This window comes from Anarrhichthys ocellatus, unplaced genomic scaffold (genome assembly GCF_004355925.1).
Source record: "Anarrhichthys ocellatus isolate YVR2014 unplaced genomic scaffold, GSC_Weel_1.0 scaffold19, whole genome shotgun sequence".
In the NCBI taxonomy this organism is placed as follows: Eukaryota; Metazoa; Chordata; class Actinopteri; order Perciformes; family Anarhichadidae; genus Anarrhichthys; species Anarrhichthys ocellatus.
In genome coordinates this window covers 5498381-5516707 of record NW_022280049.1, presented here as the reverse complement: position 1 = coordinate 5516707, position 18327 = coordinate 5498381, and the positions used below count along the sequence as shown (strand labels likewise).

General features: G+C 44.9%; 1 protein-coding gene across 1 annotated transcript in view; it reads right to left on the bottom strand.

Moving 5' to 3' along the window:
- tenm1 (teneurin transmembrane protein 1) overlaps positions 1 to 18327 on the bottom strand; it is a 174446-nt gene that overhangs the window by 45668 nt on the left and 110451 nt on the right. The window contains 10 exon segments of the mRNA XM_031858162.1: positions 746 to 889; positions 6947 to 7232; positions 8592 to 8853; positions 8959 to 9078; positions 10300 to 10409; positions 10411 to 10535; positions 13996 to 14142; positions 14321 to 14350; positions 14531 to 14716; positions 16601 to 17018. Coding sequence (XP_031714022.1) covers positions 746 to 889; positions 6947 to 7232; positions 8592 to 8853; positions 8959 to 9078; positions 10300 to 10409; positions 10411 to 10535; positions 13996 to 14142; positions 14321 to 14350; positions 14531 to 14716; positions 16601 to 17018 — 1828 coding nt within the window.

The following is an 18327-nucleotide window of genomic DNA, read 5'->3' as shown; positions in this document are numbered from 1 at the left end:
GAAGAAAAAAACCCCAGCACTACTGCGGTTTGTCTGCCTCGCAACACGACGGACTCCAACAACGTCACTTTCAGTAACTGATAATGAAATGTTACGTTTTACATAGAATCCCCACTGGAAGCGAGACGTGAGCGCTCTGTGATCCAATTCCACACACTGTTATGCACACACTACGGTGAACGTCTCCGCCTGCCTGTCAGCAGCAGCTCCTGTGGAGCCGAGTGGACAGCGGCTCGCTAACCTTCACCTGGCTGACTGACAGCAGACATTGAACTAAAACAGTTTTCGTGTCGGCTCCGTGGGAAGACATCGTCGGTGTTTGCAGGCCCATTTATGGATGATCTGACTTGTGTTTCCCCGCCCACCGTAGCGAGTGAGAAGAATCTGCCTGTGGTGAAACAAGCTCGGGGACAGTTTGGACACGGTGCCATGGACATAATGCGATAAAAAAGATACGAATAGTTAAAACCTATGTATTTCGTAATAGTAGAACGTCATATTTATGAGGTAACCTAGTCACTAGAACCTCTGCATTTCTGCTATCTTTATACACACATGTCTTTTGTAGTATGAGATTTGATGTACTCCTTCATGAATGTCAAATAAAGCAAACTCAAAATACATGTTTTATCCTGTAGCATTCTGATCTTTGTATATATGTATTTGGGACACAATGTATGTGATTGAGTCAAAGGAAGCAAAAAAACCTAAAAAAACAGTACACAAGCATATTATTGTCTCTCACCACTGCGTATGTTGAGGGCGTGGTGTTTGTCCAGAGACCACCCTCCCAGGTTCGAGGGGACCAGTTCAAATCCCTGCATCAGAGCAGTCCTCCTCTCCCACTGGATGACGCCAGGACACGACTCGTACTCGTAGCCGACAGACACTGAAATGCGAACACACACACACACACACACACACACACACAAAAGAGGGCTCGATGTAACTCGCATCAAAAGCTGTGTACTGTTGACCCGCCGTGCCTTAGCATGTTCAGCAGGAATGACTGTGTGTGGTACAGAACATCACTGCCAGACTTTAAACGCAAGCATCTCTCTCATAAACTGTTGTGTAATGAGTGGTGAGACAGATGAAAGGCCTGTGGCGAGACCTCATCATGTTATTTGAGAGGGATCAGTGAGAAGTGGAAGCGTAATCAGTAGGAGCCCGTCTTCATGAAGGAGCCCTACAATTAGCTGCTCGGCCTCTTAGTTGTAATGATACGCTGCGCAGCTTCCCACTACAAGTAACAACTGTCAACAGCTTCTTTTCTGGGGGGGGCTTGGCAGGATTAAACATATCACTTCAGACTTGGAATACATTTAAAAAAGGCAGCAGGTGACAAAGCCGTGGGAGATCTCGAAAACATGCAAGCACACAAACATACTCACGTACGTCATCAGCCTTTTTAAGAAGTGTTTCGTTCTGGGGGGGGGGGCTACTTGTTGGCAACCAGTTGCTTACGTGCAACAGATGCAGTGCAGCATTAGCATTCATTTAGCTCCATGTTTCTGGCCAACTGACAAATGTAAGTCCACTCTCCCTTTGGCTACCAAGTATCTGGCTCCTTAGCAGCTAAATGCTACGTTCACAAGCAAGTGAATCTTAAATGGCTCCGGTTTTTCTTTTTTCTTTTACACTGAAACCAGCTGCTTGCTGTGTCTAGAAGAAGAAAAAAGATGATTGTTACAGTGCGCTGAATCATTTTCTGTGACCTCATCACCACGAGTTACTTTTTTGAAATTACACTAAGTGGTTTAATCACTTGTTTCCATATAAATATTGTTCAGTGCTGCTTTAAGTAAGTCATGTATTCTACCACATGCAGAGTTTTAGATTGCTGGTTCATTTTAAAGTACCCTTTCACTGTGGGAGCGTTAAAAGTAAGAAGTCATTCCATCTTAATAAGTGACCCGGTCCTTCTCTCTCTGCATGTTCTCTGCTCTCTATTGGGATGAAGAGAGATGCTAACACGTAGCAATTTATTTGTCTGTCCTCAATCTTAACTCTCTTGCCCACACGTGTGAAGAATGCAAACACACTGGTTTAGCATATAATTAAAGCAGCAGGAGTTCAATACAGTGACAATTTAAGAGAAAGACTTAACATTGCTTAATTGAAGATAATGATGTCCTTTACAGTGAGGACAGCTGACAGAAACGTGCTGGAGGAATAGCTGTCTCTGTCCATCACTGCTCTGCACTGATCTGTCTGTTTACTTGCTTCATTGTAAACCAACGTGCCTGTGAATCGATGGGCACTCGAGGGGAACTGGAGAGCGAAGCCAGAATAAAGACCGGTGGAGATGGCGGAATACGCAAGTAGGGGCGCTCACGTTATGTACAAGCTCAGGAGATTCCCTTTCAGAGAAACTCTCGGCGAGGCGCATGGCGCCCCGACTTAAATTTTTTAAATCAGCGGTACAATCGATGAAGTGATTTGGGAGGGGAAAGTAATGGGTGATTTCGGACACTGGGGCCTTGTGAAAGAAAAAAAAAACACGGTAAAGTGCTGGACAAAAGTTCTTACTCCAGGAACTATCGCTTAATTACAGTCTAAAGGTTCATTTGTTTCAATTTCTTTGTGTGTCTTACACTCTAATAGGCTTGTGATCTTGAGTATTTGAAGGACAAAAACATAACTGAGAGTATAGTCAAATACACGTGAACATAAAATGTAACATACTGTGGAATCTCTGATCCTTCAAGTCACATTGCACCCCCCTTGAAGAACCTGTTTCATGGCCTGGAAACCAATCCATCCTTATGAAAATGCATCAAAAGGTTGCCATAAATACATTGCCGTCAGCAGGGACACTGTCCCGTAAAACAAAAGAAAAAGAAACAACCTACAATAACGCTGATTTTATTTGAGGAACAAGGCTTTTCCAGGACAAAACGGGCAAAGCAATCTCAAAGGGACAGTGTCAGTGTTTTGAGAACTGCTTCACAACCGAATATTACTGCGGCTACATTACAAGACGCGACACACACACATCACACACACACTCTCTCGCTCTCATACAAACAATACCCATGCACACTATAATACATGAATGCACACTCAATATCTCACAGGTGACAGCTTTCATTCCCCTCTGCTGAAGCCTCAGGCGATGTGTTCACCCCAGCAAACAGAGCATGATCTCCCTTCCTCTTGTTCTCTCTGGCTGTGTGTGAGAATATGGAGTGTGTGTGTGTGTGTGTGTGTGTGTGTGGACGCACACACGTGTCAACGGATGCGTGTCTGTGTTGTTGTGCCAACAAAGCGCAGGGATAGATTAGCGCAGGAAGCGGGTAGGGAGGGGCTGAAGCCTCTAATATTTAGTGACAAATGTGGTAAATTTGAAGAATAAACTGTTTTTTATATATATATATATATATATATATATATATATCTAAGCACCCTGACGTTTAGGAGGAGCTGCTCAACATTAACTTGCCACATCCAAATAACAGCCCAGAAAAGATACACTTAAAGCAGGCTCCATGGAAAACAAGGACAAAGCATCCAGCAAGTCTTTGGGCTCCATGCTGTGGTATCGTGGGGTACTTGTGTCCCATAATATTTTGGTCACTTTATTAGTGAAAACGCATCCATATAATCCACACAAACCCCTGTATTTATGTTTTGTTCGTCTTTCCACTTTGATGCTATATTTTTCAACCAGCTGACACAGAAAACACAGTTGTATTCATGTTGTGGCATTTAATGCCAACAGGAGTGATTCCTAGCAGCTCTGTTATCTTAGACAGCGAGTGTACACTGAAGGCCTTTCCTTTGCTTTAGTAGCTCTTTAAAGCCATCTGACGGCAACAGGTATCCGTTCCATCTAAAGTCTCTAACTGGAGTGACGTGGCTCAGATCGGCTGCATCAGCCTGTTTGCAAAATGACCACAGAAACCGCTGTGCTTAGTATGTGCTCAGCGAATTTGTCGTTTTGTTAATTATTCTATAAATAAACAGGCCTGTTGGTGCCAGACGCATTCATACAGTTTCATGAATAATTGTGGAACACTTAGAACTTCTTTCTCTCTGCTAATAAGTCCCTCAGGAGGACAGACCGTTCCGGCCAGTCTCTATTCAAAGCAGTGTGTAACCGGGGCAACAGCTGCCTGCTGTTAAACGAGCATCACCTGAACACGTTATTATTCATAGTGCAGGCTATAGAGATTAGAGAAAAGGTTAGAGATGGTTTCATAGTGTTGTTCCCAGAAACAAAAGACTGTCATTTTGTAAATCACAATTGTATTTGTGGGCCATGACCAGGATTTCAGTTGTGTTGCAGTCGGAAAATGTAGCAAATATTTGTGCATTATTAACAAACGACAAAAAACTAGACCGGGTATTAAATTCTACTTCCACTTTGCTTACGGCACTGCTGTGGTATTTAACTGCAGATGTTTTATATGGATTTGTTGACAAATAAAATCCGGCACTACTATGCACGGACAACGTGTTGACCAGCAGATCCTCAACATGTCCACTTAAGTGAATCCAACGCCTGTGGCAGGATATCTCTGGGCTGCCGTGTTCATATTTGAAACTCTGCAGACAACAAGTTTCCTCAGAGGAAAGCTCTCCACAGGATTCTCAAACTGTCATCATGACAGGGGGGGGGGGGGGGGCTCGCTGTTTAAAAGGGGATGAAAGTAGTGAATATGATTGGCCATGATTGTCTCGGCCTCTAACGCACCCACATCTAATTCTCTCTGATCCAACCCCGTGGCCTCAGCACGCCACAGGTGTGCCAAACGGAGCCTGGCCACGAAACGACCAAAAGTGTGTTTGGCACGCTCCTGAAGGGCAGGGTGCACTTGACTGGGATCGTGGGCACTGCAGGGTTCATGAAGACTAAGCTCTCTGTGTCTTTCTTAAGCACAAACCCACTTACGGAAAAAAGAAATGTAATATTTAACCTGCCGTAATATTTTTTTCCCACAACTAGAGTCTCAGTATAGCGTCTTCTAAACATTAATACACGCATTCATGTAAACGGCTGCACAAACGCACATATCCAGGGCAGCACCCCCGCCCCACTGAAAATATGTTTTCAGTGGCAGGAACTAAAGAGAGGGAAGAATCAGGGGAAACATGGGTTGAGAAGAGAGAAGAAGGGAGGGCAGGAGGGAAGACAGGACAGAAGCAATGGGGGAGATCAGAGAGAATGAAGGAAATAACAAGCGGGGAAGGGAAGAAAATAGAGTTCAGTAGAAGACAGAAATGCAGGAAACACGGCGAGGGTGGAGGAAGAGAGGAGGCGAGGGAAGGGGGTAAGAGGGGCAGGGAGGGAGTGAGTTAGGGAGAGATGTTGTTCAGCAAAGCACGGCGAATAAATAAATAAAAATAAAAAACAGGATCATAGGAGTTGAGAAAAAAGGTGAAAGATCAGTTGAGAGCTGGAGCAGATGAAATGCAGCTCTAGCAGATAAGGAGAGGAGGGGAGGGATCAGGAGGAGAGAGAAAGCCTCGGGACGGAGAGATGCAATCTTTATACGAGACCATACACTCGAGTGGACAAAGCTTCTCGTGCGCCTGCGATATCTCAGCGCTTATGGAAAGCTCTTTCTCGCAGCTCCACTGTTTGTGTACAACCTTCCACACACACACACAAAGAAAAGCGGCGAAACATTATCCCTCAAAATTACCGACAGAAAGTTGACACGTCTAACCCTCGATGGCGTCTTTAAACGGGCCATTTTTGCCGTGATGAACCAAGGGCGGTTCTATAACCAGTATGTCTTTCTTCTTTCTTCTTGCACAGGTGAGAGAGGACATTGGAGAGAAGAGACGATGGGCCACATTCATGAAGCCGTGTACAGAGTCGTATTCTGCAAACATTTTGCTCCACAGAGCCAGTTCTGTCAAAACGGGCCATTTCCTGCCACTGCAGGTGATTTCTTTACTCCCAGTTCTCTCTTCTCTGTGCAGCTCTAGTCCACTCTGTGCTGTCTCAAGGTCCTGGTGATACAGAGTCTAAACTGCCCACTGTTCATGTGCATGATCCATGAATTTCACGACTAATGATATTTGAACTAAAGTGGACACGTCCTTTCATTCCGGTAACTCTGCAGTTGTCAAACCCCCTATTAAAGAAAGTAGCTGTAATTATTTACTATCGGGCAATCTCCAATCTCTCACTTCCCAGCAGGAGACCGTCCATTAACAGCTGGTTGATTACCTACTGAATGGTCACTCATTGGTCACAGGACGACTTCCGATCAGGCTTTTGTGCAAACCGCAGGGCTGAAACAGCCGCTCGAAGGACATCAGAGCTGTTTGGGGGAGTGAAGCAATTTACCTCTCTGGTATTGGTGGATTGGAGCATTTGATGCATGGACAAAGACATGGACTTTGTTCGTCCATGTCTTTGAAAGATGACCCGCTGTAATACTGAGCCACAGTCGCCTTTGTATTTACTTGGTTCGAATCCGATTTAAAAGGAAGACATTTCACTGGATCTCTCAGCACTTTGTAAATACTGAGCTGTGCAAATATATTTTCCCATAAGAATCCTTCGCCCTGTTTTAGGGAACGGTTTAATATTTTTGGGAAGGACGCTTATTCGTATTCTCGTTCGTAAGTTGGGTGAGAAAATCCACATCCACTCCCATGCCTGTGCATGAAATATGCAACGAGAGCAAGGAGAATATTAGCTTAGCAAACAGTGGGAAACAGCTAGCCTACCTCTCTTTAAAGTTCACAGATCTGCCCATTAACACCTCCAAAGCTCACTAATTACTATTTTATATTCTGTTTGTTTAATCCATACACAAACAGAAATGTAAGAAGAAAGATGACAGAGAACAAGTGGATGGATTCCATGGGAACTGAGGAGGTTGCGTTTACCACACACGGTCAGTGTCTTGTGTGTTTTCCATGTTTTCTTATTTAAAATAGAAATAAGAAAACATTTGGAACGGGTGGTTTACATTCTACCTACCAGTTGCGTGAGTGAGGCCCCAGACCTCCTGGCCATAAATATCAGTCTTGTTCCAGACCAGCCTGTGGACCAGGCCGGGCCCGGCGGGATACCAGCGCTGGTACAACCTTCCCTGGACCGATGCGCGGACATGCACCTTGGAGAGACCGCCCAGCGGGGAGACTGGGGACAACAGTGAGGGAGGTGTGAGGAGGATTCTAAGCAGAGAGAGGTAGCCTGAGGAACGGGTGCTCAAATAGCTCAGCTTGGAAAAGGCCCCGGGGATTGAAACTTCTTCCTGCACCGCCTGGGGAGAACGAGGGAGGGAGCAGAGTGAGGAATGATAGAAGAAGGTGTTGTATCATTACTTTGTTTACTTAAATAATGAGCTGACAGGCAGGTACAGGACTACAGAGCTCACACAGTAAAGTGCAGGGAGAACACCAAATATGTCACAACGAAGAACGTTTTCATTTTCTTTCTTTGAGAACTTTTTTTTTTTAACTGAATGAATAATGATATCTGTCCGTATCCACGAGGGTTTTCTTTTAAAGAAAATGTCTATATCCTAAATCCTGATAGAGTAGCAAATAAAAGGCCATGCTCATTCCTCTAATAAACGGTAAACTAGCTGCTGCAGCAAACATTGATTCATCCTGTACGATATTTCTCTTGGCTGAAATCGGATACCGTTTGAGTACCTTCAATCAAATTATCTCTGAGACGACTATCTCCGACTCATTTTTCCTCTGAAGTCTAAAGGCTTAGATTCCATTTTCTTTACACGCAGTGAACACGGTGGGTGTAACTAAGCTTACAGGGAACACCAAGTACTGTTCCTCCCGTTCATTATTTATGTATTTTTGCAGCCTTTTTTATCCGGAGGTGTTATTTGTCATGAGGATAAAATCTTCCTTCATTTTGACTATGTCTTCAGTCACAAGGGGCTTGAACTTGTGCAGATGCTGTGTCGTGGATATGAATGGTAATGTAAGCAAAAAAAACAAAAGGATGGTGTGATCAAGGCACACTCTGGATATAACATTCTTTGCAGTCTATCGCGTGTCCAGGTAACAAGAAAACAACTCTCTGTGTCCTGGGAATTTTAGTTGGTACTGAAATGAGGTCGGGTTGAGGTTTATGGTTACTATAAAAAAAAGAAATCTTTGGAGTCACGTCGGAGGGTAAATATATAATCACCAGTCTGACCTCCACACCTGACTTTCAGCCGCCTAATTTGCCTTTGTGGTGGGGAAGTCTAAGGATGGAGTGCTAATTTGCATTTTGCTCATTCCTTATTTGCATGATGCAAATACGGAATGAGCTAAATTTGCAAAAGCCTGTGAGACCGGGTTGGTTTGTTGCTGAGCTGTAACAAATTGAGCCGAAGCTTCATTTTCACTGCCTGCCGTCTGTAGACACGAAGCATTGAATTGTTACAATATAGACCAGTGACGACATGCTCGGCTCAGTCTGCAGATCCCTGATGCTGAGCCCCCTCCCCTCCATGACGTTCATTTTGGTTATTCAAATTTCATTATCATTGAACATCTGCCAAGTGTGAGGTAGATTGGATGGACAGCTCTTGAGATATGCAAAGGACATACCAACATAGATTACTCGCTTTATAATTAGATTTTCTGATTATAGTTCAGTAGTTTCGTACCTGCAGCTCCGGCACAGCCGGCCCCTTCTCTGAACATGCTCCGGTGTATCTGGGGAGCGGGTAGGGCAGGACCAGCGGGTACGGACTCAAAACACTCCTGATGTCACATGTGAGAGTTTGCGCTTCCTCCCTGGACATGGTCACCTGGTCCAGGACCAGGAAGTTGTTGTTTGGCGTCCAGATGGTGCGCGTCTGCGGCAGGAAGGGTGGCCGCTGGAACATCAGGGTCACAGACATCGCGCCCAAGGTAACCAGGTCAAAACTAGAGTCAGACGACAGGAAGACAGAATAAGAATGGAGTGCAAGGGAAATAATTAAAAAGAAGATGATATTCTTTTGTGTATATTTTGGGTGTGGATGTCTCTACCTTCCGTCCTGCCTGCTGATAGTGTAACCGTACTCTGGATGCTGTGGGAAGGTGATGTTAACTCCAACCAGAGGCGAGCCGTCCTGCAAGGAGACGCTGCCTCGAATCACAGCTACCCGGCTGGAAAAAAAAAAAAACAGACAGGAAGGCGAGAGGGGAACAAGAGAGAAACACAAAGAAAAGGCAGAGATGCCTGGTTTAGAATGATGGAAAACATAATGACTGTTTGAAGAGAGAAGGCACATTGTGCCGAGCGACCTTCTGCGTGCAGAAATAGCAAAACTGCATTTATTCTGCTCAGTGCAATTCCATTCTTTAGCACAATGAAATCTGCCAGATGCCAGGATACAAGGACCATAAATATAGCTTCACCCACGGTAACACCTTTCAGCACCCTGTCATACAAAAACAAAACACACAAAAAGAAAACTTCGGCATCATGTTTATATTACAGTGACAGTGGTACCTGCAGCAGAAAGGGCTGTGTTGTTCTTTAAATAGACCGTAAACTATCAGTCACATCCAGACTGTTTTGAAAGATTCATCTTGATTTTGCACGTAAAGTGTGAAATACGCTGCTTAAATCTGGAATAATCGTTGAACTGGTCAAATGAAGACAGACTAGGGCAGACACATGTGGTGTACACACACACGTTCATCGATGGAGCCTATCTGTTATTCCAGAAGAGGGATAAATGAAGGATGGTGAGGTTTCTCCGGGTGGCTGCGTTGCCCCGTTTGTTACTCTTGTCCTGAAAGCTGCCATCGATTTCCCACATTATTAATTAATTTGTTTATTCTTCAAGTGAAACGGAGAGGGGAGGGGGGGGGGGCACTTTGCCATTTTTCAGACAGGCATCACTTCTTGTTTGCCGAACCAAACTTTCTAGGTCATCATCTCTCCGGTGATGTGTATTTCCTCCTGTTAGATGGAAGTGAGAGGCCACTGAAAAATTAATGGGGACACCCTTGTGAATGGTGAAACCGAAAGACATTAATATGTAACAAACAAATACTCTAATGCAGTTGTAGCCCGACACCGATACGCGCTGCCGTGCCACCGCTGATCTCCAGGGGAACACAGATCACGAAGACGTGTGCGCAGACATGAAAAGCCTCATTCACATGCAAACACGCACGCTTTCATTAAACAAATAATGTGCGACGGACGATCCGGCGCATTAATACAGATGCATCTACTTCATTATCCGCACCTCCTGTCTTTCCGCGTACTATATAGGAGGGCAGCTCAAGGACACAGGCGCCCAAAACAAACACATGAAGGTATTCGGCATGCATGCGCAGGGGTCCAGGCAAACAGAGAGCACGCCACGCACATACCTGGTATCGAAGGGCACGTCTCCGGGGAGAGTGTGCGTGGCCGCCTTGCCGAGGAGGAAGCGTATGCGGCGGTAGAAGCTGTGAGCGTGCGTGCTGGTGGGCGGGGGGGGATGCGGCGGGCGGCGGCGGGCTCTGCTGCAGCAGGGCCAAGGGGTCGGCCGAGCCGTGACACAGGGGGTCGGAGCCGCAACTCAGCTGCTCGCAGCAGTCCGGGTCCACGCAGTCAATGAGGCCATCTGAAATAGACAGGAAGTCACACCATTTATAAAATAAAAACGCTTTAAATTAAATTAACATACACTTTAAAAAGAAAAAAAAAAAAAACAGCGTTTTATGAGGAGTTGCTTGTTTAGAGGGTTGCTGGAATTTACACAGTTCATACAGGCGAGACATTACCATCTTTATTGTGCATAGCCAATAAAGGCTTTAATAGATTTAAGTGGCTGAAGGTGCTGACTCTCAAGGCCAAGGTACTGTATATATCCGCAGTGGAAAGACGTGAAGAAGACACCATAAAGACCTGCCAAGAAGTCATTTTCACACTGCTCGGCCGGTGAGAAACTCTCCTGGAGTAATATCATCTACGACAATGAACTGCGCACGAATCATCATAACCACGAGTATCAATCAAACGAGATGCATTAGGGGCCGTCAGCGCACAATTATAGCATCTATTGTTATAAATCTGAATCTAAAAGACCTGAATCTCCAGCATTATTCGAGAAGTTCCGGGGTAAACAATGAGCCGCGGATACGAATCGAGGCGGCAGGTAATGGGAGCCGGGCTGGCATTTGTGTTTCCTATTTCAAGCCTGTTTCTGAAAAGGCAGGAAGCGGTGCTGACATTTAAATGCATCTGACCACGGAGCAGAGAGCGAAAGGCCAACAATATTCTATTATAACCTCCTCCCACAAAAGGTAGAGAAGTACAATGGCTGATTTCCATAAGATTCACTACTTGAACTTGAAAGCACACTATTAATTGAAATTCTAATATCACTATCATTAAGAGGACGCACACGTTTGTGGCTCATTATGCAGCCACTGTTGTTCACCATTGCACACAAAGGACAGTGAAAATGAACATATGTAATGCATATATTATAAATATGTATGATTACGCTGCCTGGTGTGGAAAAATACTGTTCTGTTTGGTGATTTTTATCCAAGAGGATGAACAATACATGCGCTCCGCTCTCCCATCCAGGCGGAATAATTGAAACTCTCTCTTCAGAGTTCCTCTTTATTCTCTGATTACTTGTGATAGCATCTTTCCATCTCTGTCTATCTTCAGAGACAAAAAGATTGCTGCGAGAGACGGCATATATGAGTACCTACGGTATATCTGCCAATTAAGGGAGATGGCTGAATTGTGCGATAGAAAATTATGGTATCTGGAACACTGTGCAGGATAGCAAGATAAGAGAAGTGTAAGTGGTCTCCATAAGGCTTTGTTAGCGAGTCTTTCTCAACAGTTTGATACCTACAGTATATTCACTTCATCAATATTCATACATTACAATACTATATAATGTCATGCAGCATGTACTGTATATAGCTTTTTGCACAAAGGGCAATTTATTGTCATGCAGAGAGAAAGCCGTCCCTTCCGCCACCCACTCACCACCTCAACCTCCACTTCCTTCTTCATACAGTCAGAAAGACAATGCTATAAATCAAGTCAACACATATGTATTAAAGGGATAGTCGACTGGATTTATAAGAGCAACATCTAAGAACCATAAAAATATGAATAAAGAAATTGCCATATTCAAAGCAGCTGAGGTATCCTGACTTTTCCAAATTTGGGATAAGCAGAATCTCATAATGCAAGGGAGACCCTTCCTTGCAGCGAGTCAGATGAGAAGATCCACACTGCTCTCATATCTGACCAACAGCCAGCTGGGGGGGGACTGCTAGCCTGGCTCTGTTCAAAAGGAAACACAATCTACCTACGAGGATCTCTGAAGCTCACGGATTTAAAATCTCAATTGTTTAATCCATACAAAAAAAAAAACCCACAACAGCAATTTGTTGTTTTAATGGCGGGTTATATGACTACTTCTTAGTGACTTCCTGGAATCGCGCAACCTCACGGGGACGACGAGACTCCAGGAACCTGCTGTTCTTTATATCCAAGGCAGGGCAGGTGGATCGATTGTATCGATCTTCTCATCTAGCTTTCTGCGGGAAAGTATATTTCCTTAATGTCGAATTATTCGTTTGACATCTACATTCTTTGTTTGTTTTTCCTTTAAATCTGTAGCCTCCAAATCCAAGCTGAGACAACCTGCGATGACGTCATTAGGGATATTTATTTCAGAGCTGACGAAGCTGCAGAGCCTCAGAAGGAATTATGCAACTGTTTTCACAGGCTGACTCGTGCTCTTCATGACCAGTAGACCTTCATGTGTAAAATCGATCGGCAGCGTGAGAAAGGGTTCACTTTGTTTAAGGTGTGACTGAATTAAACGTCCATACAACGATGTGCAAATGTATTTGGAGCACAGTGTGACGGCGCTTTAACACTTCTCTCACTCCTCTCAAACACCACGGAGTAAACGTCCGTTAACAAAGCAAAATCAGAACAATGATGTAATCCATTAAAATAAAAACCATCAGTGCCGACGCTGTTGACAGGCCGCCGTCCTGCTGTGAGTTGTTTCCTTTATTCAGGCCCTAGTTTATAGTCCACCAGACATTTCTTATAGCCTGGCTCTAGGGTTATAATCCAGGGTAAGGGCCTGTATTTCATGTTTGGAGGAGCCGTCTACGCCGACTTTCTGAAGCTCCGGCTCAGTCAGTCATGCAGCTTTGGTAAACAATGTGCAGAGGGGAAGAAAAAGAAACGGTTACATTGCAGCTATCAGCAGCACTCTGCACCAGCTGGAGAAAGTACTACAAAAAAAACTATGTATGCGTTTGAGGTTTCCCTGCTGCTGTGTGCTCTCATCACAAAACGTGGATCCATGAAAGAAAACTAGGACGTTTTTCCTCTAAACAAAAGCGACACTACCTTGTTTGGTACGACGGATTACAACGCCGGCTTAACGGGCACGTCCATAATGGATATTTGATGTTTCAAAATGCATGGGCACAGTTGAACGTGATGTATTAGCGCACTACATCCTGAACCTTACATTATGTGTCGGAGAAACAGCCTCGGATGGGACTGAAATGGAAAGGAAAACGATTGCGATGAAATGTTCCTTTCTTGTCTGTTCACCTGAGGATAGAACGGCACAGCTACGAGGCTGAGCGACACAAACCTCTCACCTGTCACCAAGACACCTCGCAGCCAGAGAAGCAGTAATCTATTCCGCAGTTTTTTTCTGTATTGTGACTTGAGAAAATTTCTCAGAGGGCCTTTTATCCTAGCAGGTGGTATGCATATCAGACATTTAGCTGTGATGAGAGGGGAAAAACAGACGCACGCACCACGCATGCACACACACACACACATACATATTCAATATAATAATGACCAGCGGGACTCTACAGGCATCTCGGCAGGATCGGGACAGCACGGGAAGGATGCAGGGGAGGAACGACGAGGCAGATTTCTTTCGGCAGGAGAAACAGGAGGAGAACGTAATGGAATGGAATGGACAATCTGCCACAAAGACAGAAATGAAAAGAGGTACGAAAGAGGAAAAAAAAGGGGATAGAAAATGATAGATGATGTGAGAATGTCACCTCCGTCGTTGTCTGTTCCATCACTGCAGTCAGTTTCCATGACAACGCTGCATCCAGGCCCGCTCCATCCAGCCTGGCAGACGCAGCGCCAGCCGCTCTGCTCCAGGGTACAGCGGCCGTGTCCGCTGCACAACCCTGGGCAGCCGTCTGAAAAGGTGTGACCCACATGCACACACACACACACACACACACACACACACACACACACACACACACACACGCACACACGCACGCACACACACACCACACACACACATTTTGGGCATTTGTGAGCATGTCAGAGGAGCAGAATATGACATTTTTATGCTGAATATAGATGAATTACCTTTCACAACGACGTCCAAGTCATGAGTAACTGAGAGGGAGAAAAAAAGGTGAGAATTGTGTAAGAGAAAATAATTGTAACAGTGACACCTTTTTGAAGCCTATCACACTAATCAAAATATCACAAGGAATAATCCAACACTCCCACGTGCGCACACACAAACAAACGCACACACACACACACACACACACACACACACACACAGCTCACCAATGTTACAGTGCTCTCCCTCCCAGCCAGGCTGGCAGATGCAGGTCCCGTCGTGGCACTGGCCGTGTTCTTCGCAGCGAGGATGGCATGCTCTCTGGTCGCACGCAGCGCCAATCCAACCCTCCTCGCACTGGCACTGGCCCTCGGAGCAAACGCCATGGCTGCCACATGGCACCGGGCACAGCTCTGCCAAACAGGTGGGTGGGTGGGGGGGGGGGGGGGGATACGTGTGAGAAGAAGAAAAAACAAAAAAAAGGGTGCGAGTTTGAGAGGGAGGGAGGGAGAACAAGAGGCGAGGGGAGCAAATGGAGGAATCGAGTAAAGGAAGAAAAGAAAACGGTAAAAGAGGCACAGGGGACATGTAGAGGGGAAAAGTTAAAAAGGAAATCCTGAATTGGGGGCGAGACATCGGAGAGAGGTGAGAGAGGAAAAAAAACTAGCGATAGAAGAGGATAAAAAAGGTCTACTTTCTCACAATACGTAATCTTCGCACCTCTAATAGCGGAGCTCCCTGAAGGAGGGGAAGAGTGAATAGACTCATAATAACAGCCAAATGATTCGTATTTGCGCCGCATATTTAAACTACAGGGACTCAAATTCAGCTCTATTATTCTTTTCTGACATTTTGATCAGATTTGGTGGGGATGTTAATACCCTTTCTTTCCCTTCATCTCTCCATCTTTGTCTCTGTCAGCGTTCTCTTTTAAGTATCCCTCTCTCCATCTCCCTTGCAACATCCCTTTAAATTTCGTCCCCCCCCCCTCTCTTCTCCTCGCTCCCTCTCTCTCGCTGCAGAGGCAAAGCCTCATCCATCAGTAAAGAGAGCAAAGTGCTGGGGGCACACAAAGACTACTTATCCAGCTGCAGTAAAAAAGTTATTTCAATTTAAATATACATAGCATGGAGAGGGAGGAAAAAGTGGATTAAAGTTAGAGTTTTTCAGCTCTCTATTAGAATTACATTAGCTTAGCTATGCTTCAACAAGACCAGGACGTAGCATGGCAGGGTCCTTTTGATTAAAAGCCCGGCAGGTAGAGAGAGGCCGCTCATATCTCAGACACTCAGCCACGGTCTATCATTATCATGGGCTATATCACTATAATAAGGCGTGCATGCACCTGAGAGCGGCGGCTAATGCCAATTGCCTGCAAATCATTGGTGTGCACGGTAAGGCGGATCCTTTCCCCAACACCAGCGTTCAGTTAGTGCGGCGGAAAAAGAGGAAAATCAGAGCTATAATGGCTATTTCCCTCTCTGTCAGTTTACACTTGAAGGACAAGGACACTCTCCTCACTGTGCACCGCAGAGTACAGCATTCTATATATTTGACACGAGAGAAGACATGCTGTACTGTTCCCCTTACAATGGCTAACTCGCTTGCCTTTGCTGCACTGCCAGTGTAGAATAGCTGGCAGAGTTTATGGAGTTCAAAGGAGATTTCATGTAGGTGTGCATGTAAGAAATCTTTTACAGCTATATCCAACAACCACGCACTGACTAATATGTATAGCGTGCAGGTAACGGGGTCTGAAATAAACATCAGCAAGCTCTTAAATGCCGAGCCGAATGTTCCTCAGAGTATCTCTGAAAGGCCTCGCAGCAAAGTGAGAATAGAGGTCTTTTTCTTTTCCCCAGCCTGCCTTTCTTTTTTCTTCTCTACACTCATTTAGCTGAAGGGAACGTGTGTGTGTGTGTGTGCATGTGTGTATGTGTAAATGCGTGTTGCACTATAAATGCGCAATAAAGTGAGTGCCATTGCAAGGGGGTGGCTCCGGAGCATCATGAGGGGAAATTTCATTTAAGACCAGCATGAAGAAAGTAAAAAAACACACATGCATGCATGCACACACACACACACACACACAAACACACACGCTGACACATCTCACAGGGTGGCTCCGGTCCATATTTCTCTCTCGTGTCTATCAAATCCCCACAAAATAATATCTGGCATGCGTGCTACCACACTAGCACACCAACACTAGCATTCTAGAGATGTGCAATGGCGATTTCCTGTTTTTTTTTGTTTTATGTTTTTCTGTGAGTGAACATATGATCCTCAGGTCTTACCAGTGTAACAGTCCGGTCCTGTCCAGTTGGGCTGGCAGGCGCAGGCGTCCGACTCGGGTAGGTAGGTGCCATGTCCCGAACACTGCTCCTGACAGGCTGGCAGCGGGTCATCACAGCTCACTCCTGCCCAGCCTGCCGAGCACACGCACTCCCCGCGCACGCATACGCCGTGCCCGCCGCACTGAGGGTCCACGCAGTCCACTGCAGAGAGAGAGAGAGAGAGAGAGAGAGAGAGAGAGAGAGAGAAAGAGAGAAAGAGAGAGGACAAAAGGAAGAGTGAGGATGAGTCAGAGGTGAGAGTGAAAGGGTGGGTAAGTGGGGGAGGGGGGGGCTGGTGTGCCGGCCTCATTATAATCATCAGTTCACCGAGTATGAAAGCAGTGTTCTTTGCATCCCATCCAGGAGTTAACCACCCCAGCTACAATCCCTGTATCTGTTCCACAACATTACACTTCATAGGACACTTAGAACTGAGGCTTTGATAAGGGGGTGAAATGGGTTGGTTTGCGTGTGTGTGTGTGTGTCATGGTGGTCCGCTCTTCGTTGTGTTAGCGTGTGTGTAATTACAGCTCCGAGTGCCAAGCCAAAGCTCAGCACAGTTCGGCTCAGCTCAGCTCCGCCGCTCAAGGTCAAACACCTGATTTCGTCTCTGCAGGCCGAGACACCGGAGGCGACAGCAGGGCGGTCTCCGGGACAGCTGTGCCATCAGGTTATCGTCAAGTGTAACATCATAATTGTTTTAGATATCATGGCTTTGTTTGTTTTGGCTAATTTATTGGGTGGTTTTACAATGGACAGCTGCAAGGGGAGGTTGTGACAAAGGCCCACAGCTGGTTTCCTGTACGACTGTGAGGTGCCTGAGCTACCTGAATCATTGATGGTCTGGTCATTTCAACCCAAGGCCTTTTTTTACTATCTTTACTTTAAGGTTTATGTCTTGGCTACAATAATATCACAGTATGTCCAGTACATAACAAATACACAGTAAATACATAGAGGGATACAATTCCAAATTGTTTAGGTTTTTGATCGTGATGAGTCTATAAGAACCGTGTTGATAGGACATTCTATGCTTTAATATTGTCAGAAAACAGCCTACATTTGTTAGCTTTTCGCTGAATCTGCACCATGAAAGGTTGCGCTGAATTAGCTCCCAGCGGTTTGTGTTTGCACTGTAATCACTGTAATCATGAACGAACAGACAGCAGTCACCGTCATAGCTTTTGATTTAGGGACATGTATCCTTGATGGACGTCCACTGAAAGAGGAAGTGTTGCAGATTCCAGCCGCATGTATGATTCATCTGCATTTCAATTTGACAATGATGACACTGTCAAGATTAGGAGAAACTGATTTAAATGAAAAACGATCTCAACTAAATTAGGTTCAAAGATATAAATCAGCATTAAAGTTGCATTAATTGTCCACTTGGGGCCAAAACACAACACTGACCTATTATCACTTTAAAAAGTGTCTGCGTTACCGTTCAGTAGCTTAGCTCTTTTATTATTCAAGTAGTTTGTTAGCGTCCACACAAGCTACATTTTCCCAAACATTTCACAAGCTCAAGCTCAGTAGGTGTACTTTGATATTTGTTAAATATACAATATAACTTAAATAGTTCATTATAGTCTTATATTATTAAATTAATATATCATTTATATTAGGCCTATATATACACATATATACAGTATATATATACATATATATATATATATATATATATA